Source organism: Polyergus mexicanus, unplaced genomic scaffold, assembly GCF_030449975.1.
Source record: "Polyergus mexicanus isolate NDT 795.1 unplaced genomic scaffold, iyPolMexi1.0 SCAF_7, whole genome shotgun sequence".
Lineage (NCBI taxonomy): Eukaryota > Metazoa > Arthropoda > Insecta > Hymenoptera > Formicidae > Polyergus > Polyergus mexicanus.
In genome coordinates, this window is record NW_027223327.1 from 5,635,734 (window position 1) to 5,658,342 (window position 22,609).

Sequence of the window (22,609 nt, forward strand, 5' to 3'; positions counted from 1 at the left end):
AGAGAGAGAAGCGCGAGTGAACGCGTAAGTGAATATGCGAGGAGCATGAAGCTAAGCGATACGTAGTACATAGCGAGCGAGCGATTAGAAAGAGACAGAGCGTATGATCGAAAGAAAAAAGATACTGCAATAATGTTAGTGCGTACATGTATATTACTCTCACACACATGAAAGAGACAAAGATAGTACGATTATGTCTGTCCTTGTCATGTAAGATTGCAGCTCCGTCTATCGCGACATCACGCAACTAATCTACTGCTCTGTTTTACTTTTTTGCCTCAATCTCGTACGCACACATATGCATGAAAGCATTTCGAGTGAAAATCTTTTTTACTAGACTAATAAACTTATTTCTAACAGTTCACTAATATTCCTACATGTTATCCCAAGGCGGGGAGCTATATCTTGTGCACGAACAAACTGCAGAACTTTTATATTAAATAAATATTGTTACGACTTGACGCAAGAAGTCGATAACAAAATTGTAATTGTTTAACTTTTCTTTTATTTGTTATATGAAATATAGCTCCCCGCCTTTGTTATTATCAATACTTTAACTGTGGAAAAGGATTTATCAATCTGTGTAGCCAACAAAAAGATTTTCACTTGAAACTTGACTTTCGCGTTTTGTCGGTAATTTTGGATCCCCTTAATGTAAACTAGATTTGTGTATTACAAATAGCTGAGAAAGCTAATAAAGATCAATCAATCAATCACTCTCTCTCCCCCTCTCCTCCCTCTCTCAAAATAGATAACGGTGAGTTGACATATAGATGTGTTTTCTCGTTGCTCTGTTTTGTTCCAAATTTTAGTCGCTTTTTGCCCATCGGGGCCTTTATTTTTTAGTGTGCATCGTCAAGAGCTATTGCTTGACTTCTTAGTGCACGCTGCTTCTGTACCGGTCAATTGATCGGTTTGCAGAAATTTTTTCTGTGATTTTTCGACTGGATTTTTTTGGCGTGAATTTTATCGTTGATATTATTGGACCTAGAAACATTTATTTACGGCTGAAGGATGGATGCCGGCGTAGGCGTTGGTGGGCAGGATAACAATGGCGTAGGAAAGAGGGGGCTCACGAAGCAATCTTCATTCAGATATGTCAGAGAAGGCTAATATTGATGCTATGAATTCCTCGAGAATGAACAATGCGCTTAGGTGAATATACATAGTGAAACTGTGTCTAAGCTGCTTTTGTCCAGTAAGGAAACGCTAGAAAAGAAAGTAGATATAGTCTGATTTTCGAGCATGCAGAGACGTTTTTATAAAGATGTCCACGGTCTTAATACCAAAATTTAATCGATGAGCGATCGACACCTGCAAATTTCTCGGCGGATAAAATCAAGAAGGTTGTTGTGGATGCGCTAGATGACTTCAGTAAAAAAGGAATAAACAATGTAGGGAGTGATATTACTCTTGCAGGAGTTTCGAGGGGAAAATCGTATGCGTCCGTTGCTGGATCCTCAAGATCTGAAGTTCGTGTCCCGCGGGGTCCAACGGTAGAGCTGTCTAACACTTCAAGCTTCCTGGTTGTGCCGAGCAAAAATAAGAAAAATAAATTTGTCTCATCTCAAGTCACTAAGCAGACCTTGTGCAAGGTCTTAAAACTTGTTGACTGCGGTTTAAAGGTCAAGAGGATGGGGGCAAAGAATCTGAAGTGTAGAATAGACTGAGACATCTTGGTCTTATCAAGATTAGGGAAACTGGAATGCGTCTCTCACACTCTGTCGAGGAGCTTAATCTATTTGCTGGACACAGTGATGAGAATACCGATTCTGTGGGCGGTGGCTCTCTCGAAGATGTATTGACGAGGGATTTTGATGACAAGGATTTCTACTGAAATTATATTATGCCAATGGATATCGCGAGGGTGATTTCCAGGACCAAATCAGATGCAGTCAGAATGGATGGCATCGCTCTGAGATTGTTGAAATTAACAATCCACTGTATAGTGCCTTGGAGCATCTTTTCAACTTCTTCTTTACGAATAGAGTTTTTCAAGGTAATGGAAATCAGCTCTTATATGTCCGATTCTCAAAGTCAAGAATCCTACATTGGTGCAACATTATCGACCAATATCGATCCTTCCTACAATGTCGAAAACTCTGGAGCGTATAGTCTGCGTGCAGATTTGTGCTTACCTTGAGGACTCTGGCATTTGCGATCAAAGTCAATCTGCTTATGGGTACAACCATTCTACACAAACTTGTCTGATTAGAATGCTGGACGAAGTGAGACATGCGGCTGATCGGTAGGACAGTCACTGTGTCTGTATTCTTCGATTTTTCGAAGGCTTTTGACAGGGTGGATCATATCATACTGCTCAGGAAGTTATAGAGCTTAAACTTTTCTGATAATATCTTGTGTTGGATATACTTTTATCTGACGAAGCGGACTCAGGCGGTTAAGGATGGCATGGAGGGAACTGTCTCGTCACCATCTCTTGTCAGGACCGGTGTGCCTCAGGGCTTTGTTCTCGGACCTTTGCTATTAACTTATTTATTATATATTTAGCTTATATATTTAGCAGACTTTGGTTTTGTGATCAAACACTGCAAATACAATTTATATGCTGATGATCTTCAAGCTTACATTCATTGTGAACCAAGGAATTTATTTGATATTATCCAGAAGATCAATGAAGATATTGATGCTATTCTTGGTTGGTTTACTGCTAACAAGCTCATTTTAAATTCAGATAAGACTCAAGCTACAATTATGGGAACCTCGAGATTTGTTATTGCCATTGATCTAACTATTCTTCCTGAAATAAAAGTGGATAGGTCTACAATTTATTATTCTACATCTATTAAGTATCCTGATGTTATGATCATGAATATTCTACCTTGGGAGAAACAGGTTACTACTATGGCAAACAAGATCCATTTAGTCCTATATCAGTTAATATTTTGCAGGCACTTATTTCATGAAATTCTCAAATCTAACTCTTTCTTGTCATTTCATTAATCTATCCACATGTCGATTATTGCTGTGCAGCTTATACTGACATGACTGCTGTACATAATTTGAGACTTTATAAAGCAGTGAATTCCTATATCAAATTTATTTTTAACGTGAGGGCTGACGAGCACATTACACCTTAGTACGAAAGGCTACGTTGGCTTAAGTCGATTCTTGGAGGGCACACTTCATTGGATGCTTATTGTATAAGATATTTTAAATTAAACAACCTAGTTTCTGCATTTCAATTTTAACTGCAGGATTACAAGTACGGACTATGCTACTAGAGTTCCGAAGAATATTTTAATTTAGCCTCAATGCAGGACTGAATTGTATAAACGCTCTTTCAGACTTTCATCGGTTAGGTTGTGGAATGGTCTTCCTCCATCTATCCGAAATGCGACGATACTGAGTGATTTTAAACAAAAGATTTATACGCATTTGCTCGCTTCCACCATTATAATTAAGGTCATGACTTTGGATGTTCCTAATACTCTGGCATTTCTCTTTGGCATATCTTAAAGATTATATATATTCTAGCTATACACATTCATATCACATATATATTATTCCTTTTGCACATGTTTATGGATATTGTGCATACTTTTACATTTACACATTTACACATATATACATACCCTTATATATACACTCACTCGCACACTTATTCTATATGTATGTTACAATCATATTTTGTTATACATTTTTACATTTTTATTTATTGCGCTTGAGGGGACTTGTCCCAGAGCGTCTACTAAATGAAGTTTTCTTTCTCTCTCTCTCTCTCTCTCTCTCTCTCTCAGTCACTCTCTCACTCATTCACTCACTTATTCTTACCTTATAGAGATTCGATTCTTTATATTGTTCACAAATAATTGCTGCACGGCCGTGGATAGCACGAAAAATGTTCCAATGTGAGATGTTCCAATGTGACACATGTAATAAGAAACACAAGCAATAAGCAAAGTTTTTTTCATTCATGAATTGTATAGTTTACACTTTTTCGCATTTAATCGATAAAATGAAAACTTTAAAAACGATTATAACGGATAATCACAATCGATCACTACCGATAATTATTCACTTAATCACTTGAAGAAACGCGTTAAATGCATAATATACGTTACTCGAGACCGCGCGACAACAAGCAGGTTATATTGATACTAGCGCTGCCAAGCGCGAACGTATGTCACGTGATTGACGCGAGACGCAGCCATCTCTTGTATTTGATTGAAGTCTCCGCATTGCAAATGCGATAGTTTCAAAAATATGAAACGTATAACATTCGTTTTCTTTTTTTAAATAGCTTATTAATCGTACGTATTGCCTTTCTTTCGCAAGTAAGACACGAGAAAAATTATTCTTATGTTTCTGCGAATAGAAGATGTTCCATGTAAAAATGTGTTGATGAAAAAAGCGGATTATCTTTAGTCACTCTGAAAAGAACGGATTGCTTTTGGTCGCTTTGAAAAAAGCAGATTGGTTTAAAATTGAAAAATTTTTTATAACAGATGTTCAAAAATTTTTTTAAACAAGTGCTCAAAATAACCACCATCCATTCTAATGCAAGCTCTCATGCGTTTTAATAAATTTCTTTCGACATTTTCCATTACTTCTTTTTCGATAGCCTAAATAGCATGTCGCAATCTTATTTCTAGATCGTCGACATCCTCGGATAGCGTTTTATAAATTACTTCTTTATAATATCTCTATAAAAAAAATCTAGAGGGTTGAGATCTAGGGATCTTACGGGCCAACGTATCGGGCTATACCAATCCATCCAGCATTCAGGAAACCGCTCGTTTAAATAATTTGTTACAATTTTGGCGTTATGTGGCCTAGTACCGTCTTGTTGAAACACAATCTTGTTTCTCTCTAATAATGGTACTTCTTCCAAAAAATCTGGTAGATCATTTTTTAACAGTTCCACGTATGTTTAGCTAGTTAAAATATATGGAAGAATAACAGGACCAAGTATTTTATTTCCCATTATTCCAGCCCACAGATTTATCTTCCAGCGAATTTGGAAGCTTCTAAGTCGCGTGACTCTGGGATTCTCCTTGCTCCAAAAATGTATGTTATGTGAATTAAGAATTCCTTTTCGTGTGAATGATTCATCACTGAATATCAGACGAGAAGAGAATCTGGGATTACAATCTATCTTCCTCAGAAAATATTCGCAGAACGTTTGTCTTGCATGATAATCTTCAGAATAGCATCAATGTCCTCATTGGCCTTCCAAATAGTGTCAAATAAATCTTTTAGTTCACAGTAAATGTAGGTTTGGAGATCGTCAGCATAAAAATTGTATTTACAGTGTTTGTTCACAAAACCAAAGTCAGCTAAATATAAACTGAATAGCAAAGGTCCCAAAACAGAGCCTTAAGGCACTCCAGCCCAAGAGATGGAGATGAAACAGTACCTTCCATGTCATCCTTAACCGCCTCAGTCCGCTCCGTCAGATAAGAATGTATCCAACACAAGACATTATCAGAAAAGTTTAAGCTCTTTAACTTCCTAAGCAGTATGAGATGATTCACCCTGTCAAAACCCTTTGAAAAATCGAAGAATACAGACACAGTGACTGTCCTACGATTCGTCGCATGTCTCATTTTGTTCAGCATTCTAAAATCAGATAAGTTTGTGTGGAGTGGTTATTCCGATAAACAGACTGACATGGATCGCAAAGCTCGGAGTCCTCAAGGTAGGCACGAATTTGCACGCAGACTATCCGCTTCAGAGCCTTCGACAATGTAGGAAGGATCGATGTTGGTCGATAATGTTGCACCAATGTAGGATTCTTGACTTTGAGAATCCGACAAATAAGAGCTGATTTCCACTGTCTTGAAAAGCTCTATTCGTAAAGAAGAAGTTGAAAAGATGCTCCAAGATAGGCAGTATACAGTTGGTTGTTAATTTCAACAATCTCAGATCGATGCCATCCACTCTGACTGCATCTGATTTGGTCCTGGAAATCACCCTCGCGATATCCATTGGCACAATATAATTCCAGTGGAAATTGTTGTCATCAAAATCCCCCGCTAATACATCCTTGCGGGTGCTATCACCCACCGAATCAGTTTGCTCAGTGTGACCAAAAAATATATTAAGTTCCTCTTACTGAGTGTGAGAGACGCATTCCAGTGTCCCTAGCCTTAATAAGACCAAGATGTCTCAGCCTGCTCCAAATCTCAGATGCCGTGCCCGATTAAAGATGTAGACATACAAGTCGCGCCTTGCGAAACACACAAGACACAAAAGTGCCTTATTGCGCAATATATTGTATCGGTTGTAATATATGTTACTATTACATCTGCGCCAAGTTCTTCTGGCGCCAGATCTCTATTCTGCATTGCCAAATGTATTTTTTCAGTCAGCCATGAGGCAGGCAAATTCATGAAGCATTGTAGCCTCAGGGGTACATGAAAATCAAATATGCCAAATAGTTTAGTAATAAAAGCTTCAATCTTCTCATCCGTATTATCCGCACCTAACATGACAGTCCAATCGATATCATTAGCATCAGATTGGAAGAATGTTGCATCAAAATCACTCCAATTCCTGCAAATAACGAGCCTGCCACAACGCTGTAGTTTAATTCCATATCTTATAAAGATAAGATCGTGAGTTAATAGAAATGCAACTCCATGCTGACCAAATTCTTTGAGCTTACCCATGTCATCGATATGCACAGATCTAACAGCGTGCTGGAGTTCCTCAGATGGTGAGTGGACATAAATGGCACAAGATATAAGCTCGACTCAGAGATAAACGTGCCTAACTGCTGGCTATCAAACGTGATTTGATTCATGTTAGCATTGAAATCTCCAAAAATGATAGAATGCCTATAGTTTACTTGAGATTCAAAGAATGACTGGAAAAACTTGTTAAGGTTTGGCCTGAGTTTGGCGGTTGGTATACTACGGCTAGCAAGAGTTTAGATCAGTCATCAAATAAGATTTCCGCAATAATAAATTCTGATCTGGCAGTAAGAGACTCCGCAGAGCAACAAAGAATAGAGGCACGAAGATGATCCAATAAATAAAATGCCACTCCACTACCAAATCTTTCTACTCTATCGCATCTGAAGAGAGAATAGCCAGGCAGTCTGATCATAACGTCAGTAATAGCAGGCCGAAGTCACGACTCTGACATGCAAATAATATGAAAATCAGCACTGCAAAAGAAGTGGCGAAACTTATCCAGATGCGCAAAGAGAGATTGACAATTGACATGAGAAATTTTAATGTCCTCAAAGTCATTTGCTGTATCATTCATAGCTGGTGTTAGCTATTTTGTCCTTGATTTTCCTACTTAGTATTGAATACTTTTCAGCACCCGGCACGGCTTGAGACATGAGATACATGATGACGCTCACAATCCATACATTTAGGTGGTTGATCTCGATTCCCGCAATCCTTCATTTCATAGGTTCCAGCACAATGCCCGCAAGAAGGCCCACCCTTTCAATCCTTGGTGATGTGTCTAAACGAGAGGGTATCTATAACATTGCACAATCCTGATATGATCCGCGAAAGAGCAGGCAACGTAGGTAAATTCGTCCGCGTCCAAGTAAAGCCTTGCGTACAACTGATGAAATCTCCAGAATGCAATTTGTAATGTACCTGTTTTGTTTTGGCGTAAAAATATACACCACTTTTACGTCACTCGCGGAAACATTTTAAAGGTTCTGAACAATAAGCTCATCCTTAATCACTTCAACCGATATTTTGACAGGAACTCCGTGTATGATGAGCCTAAGATTTGACTTCATGTTCTCACGTATCGTCAATCCAGCTTCAGCAAAGCCAGGGTGAACCTTGATTTTCTCAATGTCAGGGCAGAATGCTTCAATCTTGACGTCATTATCCTGCATATACATACGATATTCTTTTGACTACTAAGCCGCAGTCAGCAGGTTTTAAGACCTTGCACTGTGTCTCTTTAGTGACCTAAGATGAGATGTATTTATCTTTCTTGATTTCGTTCGGCACAATTAGGAAGTTAGAGGTGTTGGATAACTCCACCGTTGGACTCCGCGAGACACGAACACCAGAAGGAGCGGTGCAATTGGATACGTTGCAAATGGACATATTACAAATGGACACGATATTTTGCACACGGTTCAATTGGACAGTGCATTTGGATACAGTAATTTTGTATACAGTAGCTTTTGGCACGTAAGAAAATATGCATCGTTTACTTGGACACCGTTCACTTGGACACTGTTCATTTGGACACCGTTTATTTGGACAGTATATACGGAGCGGTACTAGAGTCTGGACGCGGAAACCAAAATGGTTTTACGGTATACCAGGTCGCGGTATATACAGACGGTCTTACGGTATAACGCGGAGAACGCAGTACGGACTTATCAACTAGCAGGATGCGCCGTCCCAGCAACTGGGAAGCCCGGCCTAATTATGGGAAGCCCGTAGACTAGTGTAACGCGACAGTCGGTTCTGGATCCGGAGAGTTGTACGTGACAGAAATCGTGAACTGGTAACGATACGCTTGCCTCAGAATGCGCACGATGGATCGGCCCGCGAAGTCGTTAGTAACGGTATCATTACATAGGTTTGGTTTATATTATATCTTCCGGAAGGAAGTCCCCTTAGGGGGGGGGGGACCCATTGCATCCACATATCTTACGGCTCCACTTCCGGAAAATATAACCTAACCCAAACCTATTTCTGATTTAAAACTAAAATTTGGTTTGGGTTGTATGTACAAATAAACGGTGTCCAAATAAACAGTGCGCAAAAGAATGGTGTCCAAACAAACGAAACGGTGGGCAAATGGACAGTGTCCAAACAAACCGTGGGCAAATGAACGGTGTCCAAATGAATAGTGCACGTCTTTCTGTGTCCAAATGAACAGAGTCCAAGTAAACGATGCATATTTTCTTACGTGTCCAAAAGCTATTGCATCCAAAATTACTGTATCCAAACGCACTGTGTCCAATTGAACTGTGTGCAAAATATCGTGTCCATTTGTAATGTGTCCAATTGTGCTGTGTCCAAGTGAAGGGCACTCACTTCAGATCCTGAAAAACCACCAACGGACGCATACGATTTCATCTTCTCACCCGAAGTTCCTGCAGGGATAATATCACTCTCCATATTGGTTATCCCTTTTCTACTGAGGTCGGCTAGCGCCTCCACAACAACTTTCTTTATTTCCTCCGCCGAGAAACTCCCAGATGTTGACCACTCATCAATTAAATTAACTAAGACCGTTGACACCTCCTTAAAAGCATCTCTGCATGCTCGAGAAGCAAATTCAATAACTACTTTTTTTCCAGCGTTTCCTTACGAGATAAAAACAGCCTAGACACAGCTTCACTATGTCTATTAACCGTAGCCTTAAGTGCATTTACTCTTGAGGCGTTCATTGCATCGATATTAGCTTTCTCTGACAAATCTGAATGATTTAAAAGTGCCGTGCGGGAAAACTGTCTTGTGAGCTCCTTCCTTTCTACGCCACTGTCATTCTGCCCACCAACGCCTACGCCGGCATCTATTCTTCAATCGTAAACAAAAATATGCCTAGGTCAAATAATATCCACGGTAAGATTCAACGCCAAAAAAATGTAGTCGAAAATCCCAGAAAAGATTTAAAAACCGGTCAATTAACCGGTACAGAAGCTGCGAGTACCAAAAGATCAAGCAAAAGTAGCCCTTGACAATGCACACTGAAAAATAAAGACCTCGAAGAGCAAAAAGCGGCAGGAATTTGGCACACAAAATAGAGCGACAAAAAAACATGTCTATATATCAACTTACCGTTATCTATTCTGGGAGCGAGAGGGGGAGAGAGAATGAGCGAGAGAGAAAGAGAGAGAGAGTGTGAGTGAGAGGGAGAGCGGAAGGGAGGGTAGGTGAGATGATGAGAAAGGGAGAGGGGAAGAGGGGCGGGAGGGCGAGATGGAAAAAGGGGAGAGAGAGAGAGTGAGAGAGGATATGAGAGAGAGAGATGAGGAAGAGGGAGAGGATAGGAGAGGGAGAGAGGGGGGAGGAAGAGCGAGAGAGAATGAGAACGAAAGGGGAAGAAGGGAAAGGAGATAGGGAGGGAAAGAGAAAAAAGAGAGAGAGTGAAAGAGGGTATGAGAGAGAGAGAGAGAGAGAGAGAGAGAGAGAGAGAGAGAGAGAGAGAGAGAGAGAGAGAGAGAGAGAGATGAGGAAGAGGGTGGGAAAGAGTGAGAGAGGGGAGGAAGAGCGAGAGAGAGCGAAAGGGGAGGGAAGGGAAAGGAGAGAGAGATTGATTGATTGATTGATCTTTATTAGCTTTCTCAGCTATTTGTAATACAAATCTAGTTTATATTAATTACAGTATACTCCTTTAACATTCGCTTAAACGGCACAATTCTTTCATTCCGCTTTATTTCAGCTGGCAAGGCGTTATACATTTTCACTCCTTCGTAAAACATACTCTTTTGCGCACTCCTTGTTCTGCGATATTTTATTGCAATATCCCCAGCTTGTCGTGTTTGCCTTTCACTCTCATTTCCCACAATTTCTAATCTATTTCTTAATTGCTCCGGTAACATGTTCCTTAAAATCTTAAAAATAAATACACACATTATAATATAGCCTCTGTTTTATGGACATAAACTGCAGCGCTTCTATGTGTTCTTCTTGTCTATCACATTGCAATATGATCCTTATGGCCCGGTTTTGTGCTTTTTGCAATTTACTCAGCTGTGTTTCTCCCATATCAATTAACAGCGTCGCACAATACTCAAAGTGAGGTGCTATAATTGTCTTATATACAATACATCTAGTGTATGCCGATATATAATTACTAATTCTATTCAAAAAACTCGTTTTTTTCCTTATTTTCTTTAGCATATAATCACAGTGGTCCTTAAATCGTAGTCTATCATTAATAATTATGCCTAGATATTTCATTATTTCCACACGTTCAATCTCAGTTCCATCCAAACATTTCAATGTTATATTACCTCGTAGTTCTTTTCTTATACTTCTAACAATCATATATTTCGTTTTTCCTGCATTCATTTTTAACTTATTTATATTCATCCACTCTTCTACTATAGTAAATGCCATATTCATTTTGCCCTCTAATTCCGCGCTGCTTTCTCCAGTTACATATATTAACGTATCATCTGCAAACATTTTTATACTACATCCTTTTGGACAGATTTTTATTATATCATTTATATATACTATAAATAATAAAGGTCCTAATTCAGATCCTTGCGGTATTCCATATTCTGTGGTCATTAATTTAGACCATTTATTATTAAATTGAACCTGCTGTTCTATATGATCTTAACCATTCTATAACTATTCCCCTAATTCCATATTGATATAATTTCTCTAATAATCTTTCTCTATCTATTGTTTCAAAGGCTCGCTTAAGACCCATGAAAATTACTCCTACCATTTTTGCCTTACTAACTATCAATTTCCATTCATCAATGACTGTTTGAATCGCTGTTTCACACGAATACTGTTTTCTAAAACCCGACTGATGTTCTGTTATAATACAATTATCTTCCAAATACGTTTCAATTTGCTTTTTAACTACTAATTCTAACACTTTTTCAAATATTGGTAATATATTTATAGGCCTAAATTCACTTGCTTTTCTAGCTTTCTCTATTTTTGGAATCGGTATTATTGTATTGTATTGTAGACGTTTTCCAACCTTTTGGACAGCAACCTTCCTTCAAAGAATTATTTATTATATCAACAAATTCCTCTTTTATTACGCAAAATACTGCCTTTAATATATCGCTAGTTATTTCCTCCTCTGTACCTGTCTTTTTCGGTAGTCCCATCACAATTTCCTGTAAATGCTGTATACTAATCATTTCAAAATTTTCCATAATTCCCTCGTTTCCAATAACATAAATAATTCTTTTACATGCATTCCCAGTTTTACTCCCATTTATAGATTTTACTATACTATTAATACTTTGTATATAATATAAATTAAATTTATCTGCTATATTGCATCCTTCAGTGCTGTCTAATATTTCAAAATCTATATTTTCTACTTCCCTCTTACCTCCTGGTTCGCTTCTAATTATTTCTTTTAGTGTTTTCCACATAGATGTAGGATTTTCTTTATTAAGATCTATCATATTTTCATAATATTCTTTCTTCTTTGTCTTAATTAATTTAACTACTGCATTTCTTTCAATTTTAAATTGCAACCAATTTTGTTCCGTGTCAGCATACAATGCCTTCCTATATGCCTCGTCCCTTTTAGCCGCTGCTTCTCTTATTTCATCCGAAAACCACTTTTTCCCTTCCCATATTCTCGGAATTCTAAAATTTTTTCTAGGTGCTGTAGCATCCAACGCATTTACTATACTATCAACAAATTTCTTCGCTCTCACACTGATATTCATATCTTGGTTTTTCTCTAATTTATTTTCCACTAATTTAATAAATTCATCTATATTAAACTCTATAATTCCTAACACTAAGTTCTCTGTATTTATTATCAAATTTATTCGCATTCAGTTCAACTTTTAGCCACGCATATCCGTTATTTTAGGTTCATGCATTACCTGCATTTCTATTTTATTATTAGCAAAAATTAAATCTATAATTGTTTTACTATCATTCGTAATTCTCGTCGGTTTATTTACATATTGTTTCATGCCTAAGCTCAACATTGTCGTTTGTAACTTCCTTGTATAAAACGAATCTAACATAATATCTACAATATATTAAAGTCTCCTATTACCATACATTCTCCGCGTATTATTAACTCTTCTATTATATCCTCCAGAAATCTCACGAAATCACCATGCGATGTACTCGGTGAATGATATATTACTATTATTATTCATCTATATTTTTCTTTCACCTCAATCGCAGCACACCAACAATTCGATTCTAATTTTTTTACTAATACTATTTCATATTTACAACCCCTCCTGTATTTCTATTTTCAGCATCGCATCTAATTATACTATAACCTGGTACGTTCACTTCACTGTCTTCAATTTCAGCAGTCAATCTTGTCTCTGATAACGCTATGAATGCCGGATTTACTTTCTTCATAATCTGATGTTGTATCTCATCTTTATGCGCCATCAAACTTTGCGCGTTTGTATACAATATTATTTCCGCTTCCTTCTATAGTTGCTATTTTGCATCTTTCCAGCCGGCTCTCCTCTTTTCCTCCTGTATCGCCCTTTTAAATGTTGGACATTCTGGGCTAAGGGCGTCATGTTCATCACCTATCCTCAGGTTGTATGTTCGAATTTTAAACATACAATTTACACATTTTTTCTTTGTTGCCGTACATTCAATCGCTTTATGATTTCTCGCACATTTGTGGCATGTTTCATCTCGCGTACAATTTTTTGCAATATGATAGTATCCCCAGCATTTAAAGCATCTTTTAACATTAATGTGATTGAATATAGGACATTTTCTCCATCCTACAGTTAGTTTCTCTTTTTTCAACATCAATTCATGCGTTTCTTCATCTACTTCAATTATTATCGAACCTTCTTCTTTTTCTTTTCTTCTAAGTTGATTATTATCATTTCTTTTTTCTTTAACTATTTTCTTCACTATTCGCATTTGGAATTCATCATTTATTGCATCAGTTCTATTCTGCTTCTTGATTGTAGTTATTAAGTCATCATCATCCAATCTCATTTCTTCTTCGCTGACATTGATAATTTTTATTTTGAGCTTCATCTGCGGTGATTCCGTAACTTTGAAATTTTCTCCTAGTTTGTCCTGTAGCTTTCAACGTTTTCATTTCTTCTCCAGTTTCACAACCCATGATCACTGTCTCCTTGCTTCCTTTTTTTAGCTTCGTTATTCCCATCGCCATGTTTTTGATATCTATTTTTTCCTTTATCAATTTTTTTGTAACTTCACTCTTTTGTTGAATCTTGGGTTTGATAATTATAACATTCTCTTTCTTTTTCTCTTTAACCGCTTCACTATAGCTCCTTTGTATTCCTCCTGTTGATCCACCTACTTCTCCCTGTATCATTCTTTTCAACTCTTCTAGCAGTTCCTGCTTAACATTTCCTAATTCTTCTCGAACTACTTCCTTGACCATCATTTTAATTTCCTTCTTACATGCTGTTTCATCTTTTATTTCTGTTACAATTTTTACCAGCCAATCTATTTTTACGTCAATAGTCGATGATCCATTCGCTTCTGATATTCTATTTCCATTACTTGGCGTCGTAAACGAACCTGTAGATCCTGTAGATCCTAGCCTGTCCCTGCCGCCCCCGGTCACTGCCGATGCCTTCTTCATGTCTGCTTCACTTTCAATTGTAAATCTGTCAAATGGGCCAGAACACGGTACCAATTTTTGATTTTTATCGTAAATCTTATGCTTGCTTACTCATCCTGGATGGTAAAACAGCTTAATACGATTCACCTGATAGCAAGACTTGTATATCACCTGATTTTTTATTATCTTTTTACATGCCGAGCATCGATATTCAACATATTCATCGTCCATGCCGATAATTATCGGCCGAAACCGCTAATATCAGCGTAAGCGATCAGTCACTTCTGTTCCACTGTCACACGTCAGCACTTTTGTGTCCACCTTTAATGTCTACCTGTCGTGTGAGATTTTGGTGTCCCAGACAGGAAATGCACTTCTCACGCCCACAACAAAACAGCATATCCCGGCTAGATAACACTCATGGCTAATGCCGGTCTATGCCGCTATGACTTGAATAACTTTCTATCACTCCCCGTAACTAATTTAACCGTTTAAAAGTTATTATTTTTGCGGAGCGATGTTTGACACGTCTTCTCCACAGAGAGAGAGAGAGAGAGAGAGAGAGAGAGAGAGGGAAAGAAAAAAAGAGAGAGAGGAAAGAGGGAGCGGGAGAGGAAGGGAGAGAGTAGAGGGGCGAGAGAGAGAAAGAGATTGTGTGTGTGTGAGTATGTATTACGTGTACACGTTCTCACACAGACACACATACACACACATACACACACACCGCTTGTAGTAAACACCGTTCGATCAGCTGTAGCGAGCGTCTGTATCGGACGGTGAATTACACCGCTCCTGCCTACCTTCTGTACTCGTCCCGTAATTCGTTACTTCTTTTTATAATTTAAAAAGCTTCAGACAAAATTTTCGTAAAGGAAAAATCGTCTTAGAATTGATTCAGGAATACGACCTTTTAGGGATGAACGTTTGTTCCGCATTACCCTGTACATACACATATATTTGTATTGTTCCTACGATACGCACAATATACAGTGTGTAACAGAGCGTATCAGCAGTTTTTTGAGGAAACAACGCATTTTCGTGAAAAATGTTTAAAAGTTGTAGAGCTCTAAGTGGCGTATTATATAATAATACTAATATGACCTTGAATAACACCGTCAAGGTCATATAAAAATAACTTTGAATTTTTTAAATGGATTTTTCATTACATATTCTTGTAGCTTACCTCGAGAGCTTTCCAAAACACTATAATAAAGTATTTTTTCATTAAGTACTTTTTGAATTGTTTTATATTTTGATCTGACATATTTTGATATAAAAAATTAAATATCTCGTAAAATATTTAGTTTTCGATAATCTTACTGTAATACTTCTATGTAAAGAATAATGAGACAAATCAATTAGTATAAAAAATAATTGTTTTTAAGAAAGTTATTTACAATGTATTTTTTTAAACAATTATTTGTTTTTTGGCACTAATTGATTTGTCTCATTATTCTGTACATAAAAGTATCACGGTAAGGTTATTGAAAACTGAATATTTTACGAAATATTTTATTTTTTATATCAAAATATGTCAGATTAAAATATAAAATAACTCAAAAGGTACTTAATGAAAAGATACTCTATTATAGTGTTTTGGAAAGCTCTCGAGATAAGCTACAAGAATGTGTAATGAAAAATAGGGAGTTCCATTAAAAACGGAAGTTGACTTTCAAATGACCTTGAAAATGACCTTTAATGTCAAATCCAAGATCACTATTAGATATCCTCCTTTGTTCCCTACAACTTTTATCCGAGTCGTTTTCCTTCAAACGTTGATCCTGAAAAGTTATGAGGGTGGAACTTTTAAAATGGGACACCTTGTATATAAAATATAAATAAACATTCATGCATTTCCAGAACCAAAAGTTGCGAGTAATTCCAGAACCGTAAAATGTTTGTGGATAATATAGAACTCCTTTGATATGATTTTATTATTTCATTATTCATTATGAAGCCAATTAATAGAAAGTTGTTCATAGTAACATTCAATGTTGTTGATTCTATGATATTTTTGATAGAATTTTTACCAGATTTATTTTGCTATCTAACATAAACTCATTGCATAGCCATTTGTAAGTTAACCTAAAAATATTAATTATGCATTAATTACATTTATATATAAAATTATGCATTAATTACATTTATATATAAAATTATGCATTAATTACATTTATATATAAAATTATGCATTAATTATATTTGTCAATAAAATATTAATAAATATTATATACATGAATGTGCATTCACGCGTATAATTACCAGCTTATCGAGAATATGGCCAGCCAAAATCTCCAAATATTCCTTCAATGCTTCCATAATCCAACCACTATTTTCCAACAATCTATGTATCACAAATATGTTAATTTTAATTGATAATGCATAGATTCAAACATTGCGTGTAATAAAGCATTTTTCAATTTCGCTAATATAACCTAACTTTGCTCAATATGATTAAAAGAAATCACTTTTCTTTCTTGCACTATTTCGCGTTAATAATTTTTTTCCACTTTATCATTTTTCTTCCTTGTACTGCACTATTTCGCGATATTCTCATAACGGTTAATCACTTTATCCCTTTTTTTCTTGTCGCAGTATACTCTGCGCGTACTCTTATAAAATATAAACATTTCACACGTATATACACACATCCACATATAATCTTGTCTCTTAAAGCATTCTGCACACTAAAGCGAATAATTGTACATGAGTGATATGAACGCCGCTTGAGGGACAAAATCGCTTTGCACGTGTGTGTGCGAGCATACGTACGTGAGCGACTAGATCTGAATCTGAACCTGAAAGACCAAAAGTATCACATTCTGGCATACAATTATTGTGATTCAGGGGATTGACTGCACCAATCTTATTCAAACTGGTCGCAATCGAAAACTTGTATCCACATTGTATAAGAAAAGTGCCGTTAGATTGATTATGGCTTTAGTTCCTGAGGTATTTTAATCTAAAGTTTATTAGACGTAAAACTCCGGATAAGCTACTTGGTAGCATCGCGGCCTCTGTATATAGGCAAACAAAATCGTTGACAAGCCAGAAAGAATTTTTTTCTATACTTGCCGTCGCGACGCTACCGCGTCACTTGATATTGTTTATAGTACATGTAGAGTTAAAACACAAACATTTTTTTTGTTAAAATACTATTAGAAATTTGATTGCTTTACATGTTATTAAAATAATATATAATAAAAAAAGAATGATATAGGTGTCAAGCTAGTACACGCGCTAGTTGTGAAAAATTATTGTATTTATAATATATATATTTATATGTATTTATAAAATAGTATTACTATAATTTAATCTGCACAAAATGTTATTATAAATTATTAAAAATAGAAACTTATAAAAATATTTTAACAAAAAAGGTTGTACAAATATATTATAAAATATATACTAAAATAATGATATAAAGAATTGTGCCAACTAAAAAAAATTTGTTATAAAATTTTGAGAAACGTGTACATTTTATAAATATATATATTATTTTGTAATATATGTGAATGAGAGAGAGAGAGAGAGAGAGAGAGAGAGAGAGAATACATGTAGATAATATATAAATGTTTATATATATATATATATATTTATAAATTGAAATTTTAGTAGTCTTATAAATTTCACGACGATGAGATATATTCGAAACGCGAAATATTCATGGTATGTCTCGCTGCAAGACAATAATGAAGTACAAAACAGTAGCGATACAAAGCAATACGAAACAGTACTCAAGAAATATTGTACAATTATGACTGTCAATGGCAAGATTCCCGGGAGAGAAAGTAAATGCGCGAGAAAAAGAGGATCGGATAAGTCGTTTTGTCATCGGCTATTTATTCTTAGGAAACGCGATAGCGAAAAAAGAATTCGGAAAAGAAACAACAATTATTAATTTATTAGTACAACTTTGCTTCCGCCGTTTTTTTCCGAAATTCGAGGCTTTATTGTAAAAAACTGGTTATTGCTTATTGAGTCATTCCCAATGATCGTGCCAATTCTTTTTGACTTTGACTCGAGTCTTCATTAAGTAATGCCTCCGATTCTGCATCTTCGAAAACCTTCTCTCTTCTACCGCTATGCCGGTCTTCGATGTGAAAATCACCGTTGTTGAAGCGTTAAAACCATTCACGACACGTTCTTTCACTAATAGCGGCTTCACCATAAGTATTTGAGAACATTCGATGAGCCTCAGCAGTAGATTTCTTCATATTGAAGCAGAAAATTAAAACCTCCCGCAAATGACGAGAATTTGGCTCGTAAACTGACAATTTCAATCGAGAATAACTTTATGATGCAGACACAAATCGACTAATGTTTCTATGGGGTTATGTTGACAGATGCCCAAGTTTATTGCATGACGTCTATGATCTATTTATTTCGTCCACTACTTATCGCTAAAGCCATCTATAGGAAAACGGCGGAAGCAAAGTTGTACACCTAATACTTTATGTCCTATTACTCCTGTAAGCGCTATTTTATCTTCTATTAGCGTTTCGTCTTTTAAGTGTTTCACTTTAATTAGTGATATAGCGGCTCCCATGTCGAACAATAAATTAATTTTTCCTTTCTTTGTTTCTCGCATAGGTAAAGTGACTAAGTCTAGTCCTGTATGCGTTCGCGGGGCACGCTTCATGTATGTAACACGATATTCGATTGCGAGTCGTCGTTGCTTCGTTTCTTCCTTGTCTCGTTATTACTGTGTGCAGTGTTAGATCTCCTTTTTCCTTGCTCGTTACTCTTACAATTTTTATTTTCCGATCGTAAATTATATTGTTTGGTTCGGCTCTATTGATCTCTATTTGGTCGTCTGTGTAATAACCAAAATTCTTCGCGATCATGTCCGGATTTTTTGCAATAATTGTAATATTTATTTATCGTATTTACGCGGGGTTGTCTATCGGGTTTCGGCAATGAAATCGATTCGCGTATCGGCTAGTTCGACAATCTCGGCCGTAATGCCCAGTTTTTCCGCATTTTTGATATTGCACGTTTATTTTATTTTCCTGTTTATAGGTCGGTGTAAAATTTATTTTGCTTCGGATGCCGATCGCGGGCGGTCCTTTAACTTTATCTTCCGCGCTGGCCGCTGCTATTGCTTCTTGCAACGTAGCATGTCCTCACGATCAAATAATTGTTTTAATTTCGTCCTGCAATCCTATTTGGAAATTTTCTAAGGCTGGCTGTTGTATTATTTCCATTATTGCACGTTTATTATCTACTGTATGATGACGTTCTTCCATCATTGACTCGTATAGCTCCATGGCTAATTTGTCTGCTCTAAGTCCGTAAGTTCGTGCGCTTTTTTCTGGTTTCTGCTTTAGCGTGTTAAATTCGATTTGTAGATGGGTCGTACTCTTTTTACTTGAGTAACAGACCTCTAATTCTCATTTCAACTGTGCGAAATCTTGAATTTTACGCGTTTGAAAATCTAGCATCGCTCTGCCTTTTAATTTCGTGCATAATACTGCTCCTAATAGCGTTACTTCATCTAAGGAGTCGATATGTTCTACTGCATATGTAGTCGCACTCAAAAATTCTTGTAGTTTATTTGGTGATCCGTCGAATTCCGGAATCATTCTGCGAGCCTCTTTTAATGGTAGAAATCCGTATCCTCTTTGATATCCTACATCCTCGGGTGTGGACTCGTACGCGGTCTCGGTTCTTTCTCCCGGCGGAGTTCTATGCCCGTTGTTTTGTCGGGGTTGCGGTTCTCTAATTCTTAAATCGTATATCTCGGCATACATACTTCTAATTTCAGGTCTCATTTCCTCTCTCATTTCCCGCAATAAAGGTCATCGGCTGCTTCATCCGTTTCTTTCTGCGGTTTGTGTTGAGCTCGCGCGTTTGATTGTGTCGCGTTTCTAATTGCTTCTTCTTATAATCGCTTAATTCTCTCATCGATATCTTCCGATGTGATGGGTTGCGATGCGGAAGCGTTTGAGTTATACATGTCTCGAGTGCGATAGATTTCGTCGGGATCAAAGATACTCGAATCGTATGACGTTAGTGAGAATTCGCGGCGGTGTGTTAGTCTACCAGACGCGCTTATTGATAATTCGACCTCAACATTTAGTTCTATATTATTCGCTATTAAACTGTTATCTAATTCGCCGAATGAAAATTCGCGTTCGATTACAACGTTTGCTCCGAGTTCTGGTTCGGACAAATTCTCACTTGAATGTAATGCCCTTAGATCTCTTCGTATGTTATCGCGTATATCCCGAAGTGCTTCTACTGCTACTCTTATAGGGCTTACTGCGCTATTTCTAATGGCTCTATTCGCTGGTTCGCTAAATAGTCACGATTTATTCGCTACGCTTTTTTGTTGTGCGTTTCGGTTTTCCGACATTCACGTGTTTACAAATTTTAATTGCTTGACTTACAATAATACGATGAGCAGCATTGTCTCTCGTTCAGTGTCGGCCGTCAGGCGTTGATTGTCACGTGCCATTGAGATCGATCGGTGCGCCTTCTCAGGTTGCGCTTATCGTTGTCGTCTTGATATATCGGGTGACTCGAAGTTCCTGATAGACTTCTTTTTCCCTCGGTTGTAGATGTCGACTGTCTGACGGAGTTATCCTTGCTGTCTCTCGTTCCGTCGACTCCACGGAATTTTTCTTCCTAATTATGGACCTTTGCCAGTGTTGATCTTGTTAGAGCTGGCGTATCCCACCGCTGCCACCAATTAATGTTGTGCCTCTAGCCGCTAAGGAAGAGGTCTTTAGGGATTTATACGCCCAAAGGATCCACGCTCGTAATAAGACACTCCCGGACGTTAGGTAGAAATTAGTATATTTCGCAAGATTCTGTACACTTTTCACTTATTCGCGATTATAATAGTCGGGTGCGATATGAACGGGACTTGGATACTGCGCGATAATATTACTGAGCGAGCGAGTGTGCGATGTTAATGAGCTATGTTATTGAGCTAGCTCGCTGTGCATCTCGCGCTTATTATATAATCTTAATTAATTACGTCGTTGATTAGGGAGAAGTGTGGTGTCCCTGACCGGAGCATGTCTCGTGCTCCGCTTGTCAGTCTGTTTCGTCAGCTGCTTACTCAGCTTCCGAGGAATTGACCGTGACTTTTTTCTCTTTTGTCACGTATCTTACTTTATTTTATTAATAATCTTTTATTCTTTATTCTTTCTTAATCTCTTTTCCTTGGGCTCTTCCCCTAATTTTAATGCTTTACTTTAGTCAGCTCTTTCCTAATTTTTTCTCTACTTTGCTTGTTTTGTCTTTTAATATCAAGAAATTGGTCGAGTTACGACACCTTTATGACGGACGAAAAAAATATGTCACAATATGTATATATAGCTTGTTTTCTATGCTTTAAAAATATATAACAATATTTTCTAACATAGGTATGGGACGTCAACAATAATCAATTATTATATAGCAGTGGTATTGGTGATTATCCTGTAACAGCAATCAGCTGGTGTTCCTCTGGTAACTATTTTGCTGTTGGATCCTTCAATACAATCAAGCTTTGTGATAAAAATGGGGTGAGACTAATTACTAACTTCTACTGTTAATGTTTTATTGTTTTATATAATAATGTATAGAAAGCAGATAGAAATATAAAAATGAAATAGAACCATGAAAATTTAACCTGATATTTGTTTCTAGAAAAGAATGCAAATTTTCAATTTATAGGATATTTTAGAATTCACGAAACAAACTTCATAGGATGGTATCCTTTATCAGGAGAATCAATTTTTATCAAGCAACCCATATCTTCCGATGCGTCCTTAAGGAGCTATGGGTCCCTGTCTGTGAAGTAGGCAACTCGTCACGCGACAGCATTGCGTGTAATATCTGACAATACTAGAGTTCAAATTTCTTTAAAGAAAACTTAATATAAAGCAAGAACAAAATCAAAAGACGTGAACTCGAGTATTGTCAAACGTCACTTGCAATACTCTCGCACGATCGATTGGTTATATCAGGCGGTCCGAACAGGAACATACACAGCTATTTAAGAATGCGTCGAAAGACATAAGTTCCTCGATAAAAATTGATACTTGGTAAGACTTATTACCTTATGAAGTTTGTCTCACAAGACCCAGAAAGATTCTGTGTAAATTGCATTTTATACGGAGTGTCCCGTATAAATTGTTACCAATAAGCCAATAACTCTAAAAATATTTCTTGAATTAAAAAATTGTTCATGAGAAAATTTCATGTATTTGAGTGATCTTTTTAACGTAAATATAAGTCACTCCCGTTCCTCCTTCAAGGGGGCGGGGAGTAACTTTATAATTTCAAATGGAACCTCCTATAAAATGTTACATATTTGAATTCTGGGGGAAAAATTTAAATTCTGAAAGAAAAAACAAGTAAATTTTGTTGCCATAAAAATTATAAGTATTTAAACGTTAAAGTAGAGTTC

At 36.9% G+C, this 22,609-nt stretch overlaps 1 protein-coding gene across 1 annotated transcript in view; it reads left to right on the forward strand.

Annotated features, from left to right (window-relative positions):
- Oseg5 (intraflagellar transport protein Oseg5) overlaps positions 1–22,609 on the forward strand; it is a 369,827-nt gene that overhangs the window by 57,639 nt on the left and 289,579 nt on the right. Inside the window, exon 7 of the mRNA XM_070299093.1 lies at positions 21,582–21,722. Coding sequence (XP_070155194.1) covers positions 21,582–21,722 — 141 coding nt within the window. The remainder of the gene's footprint in view (positions 1–21,581; positions 21,723–22,609) is intronic.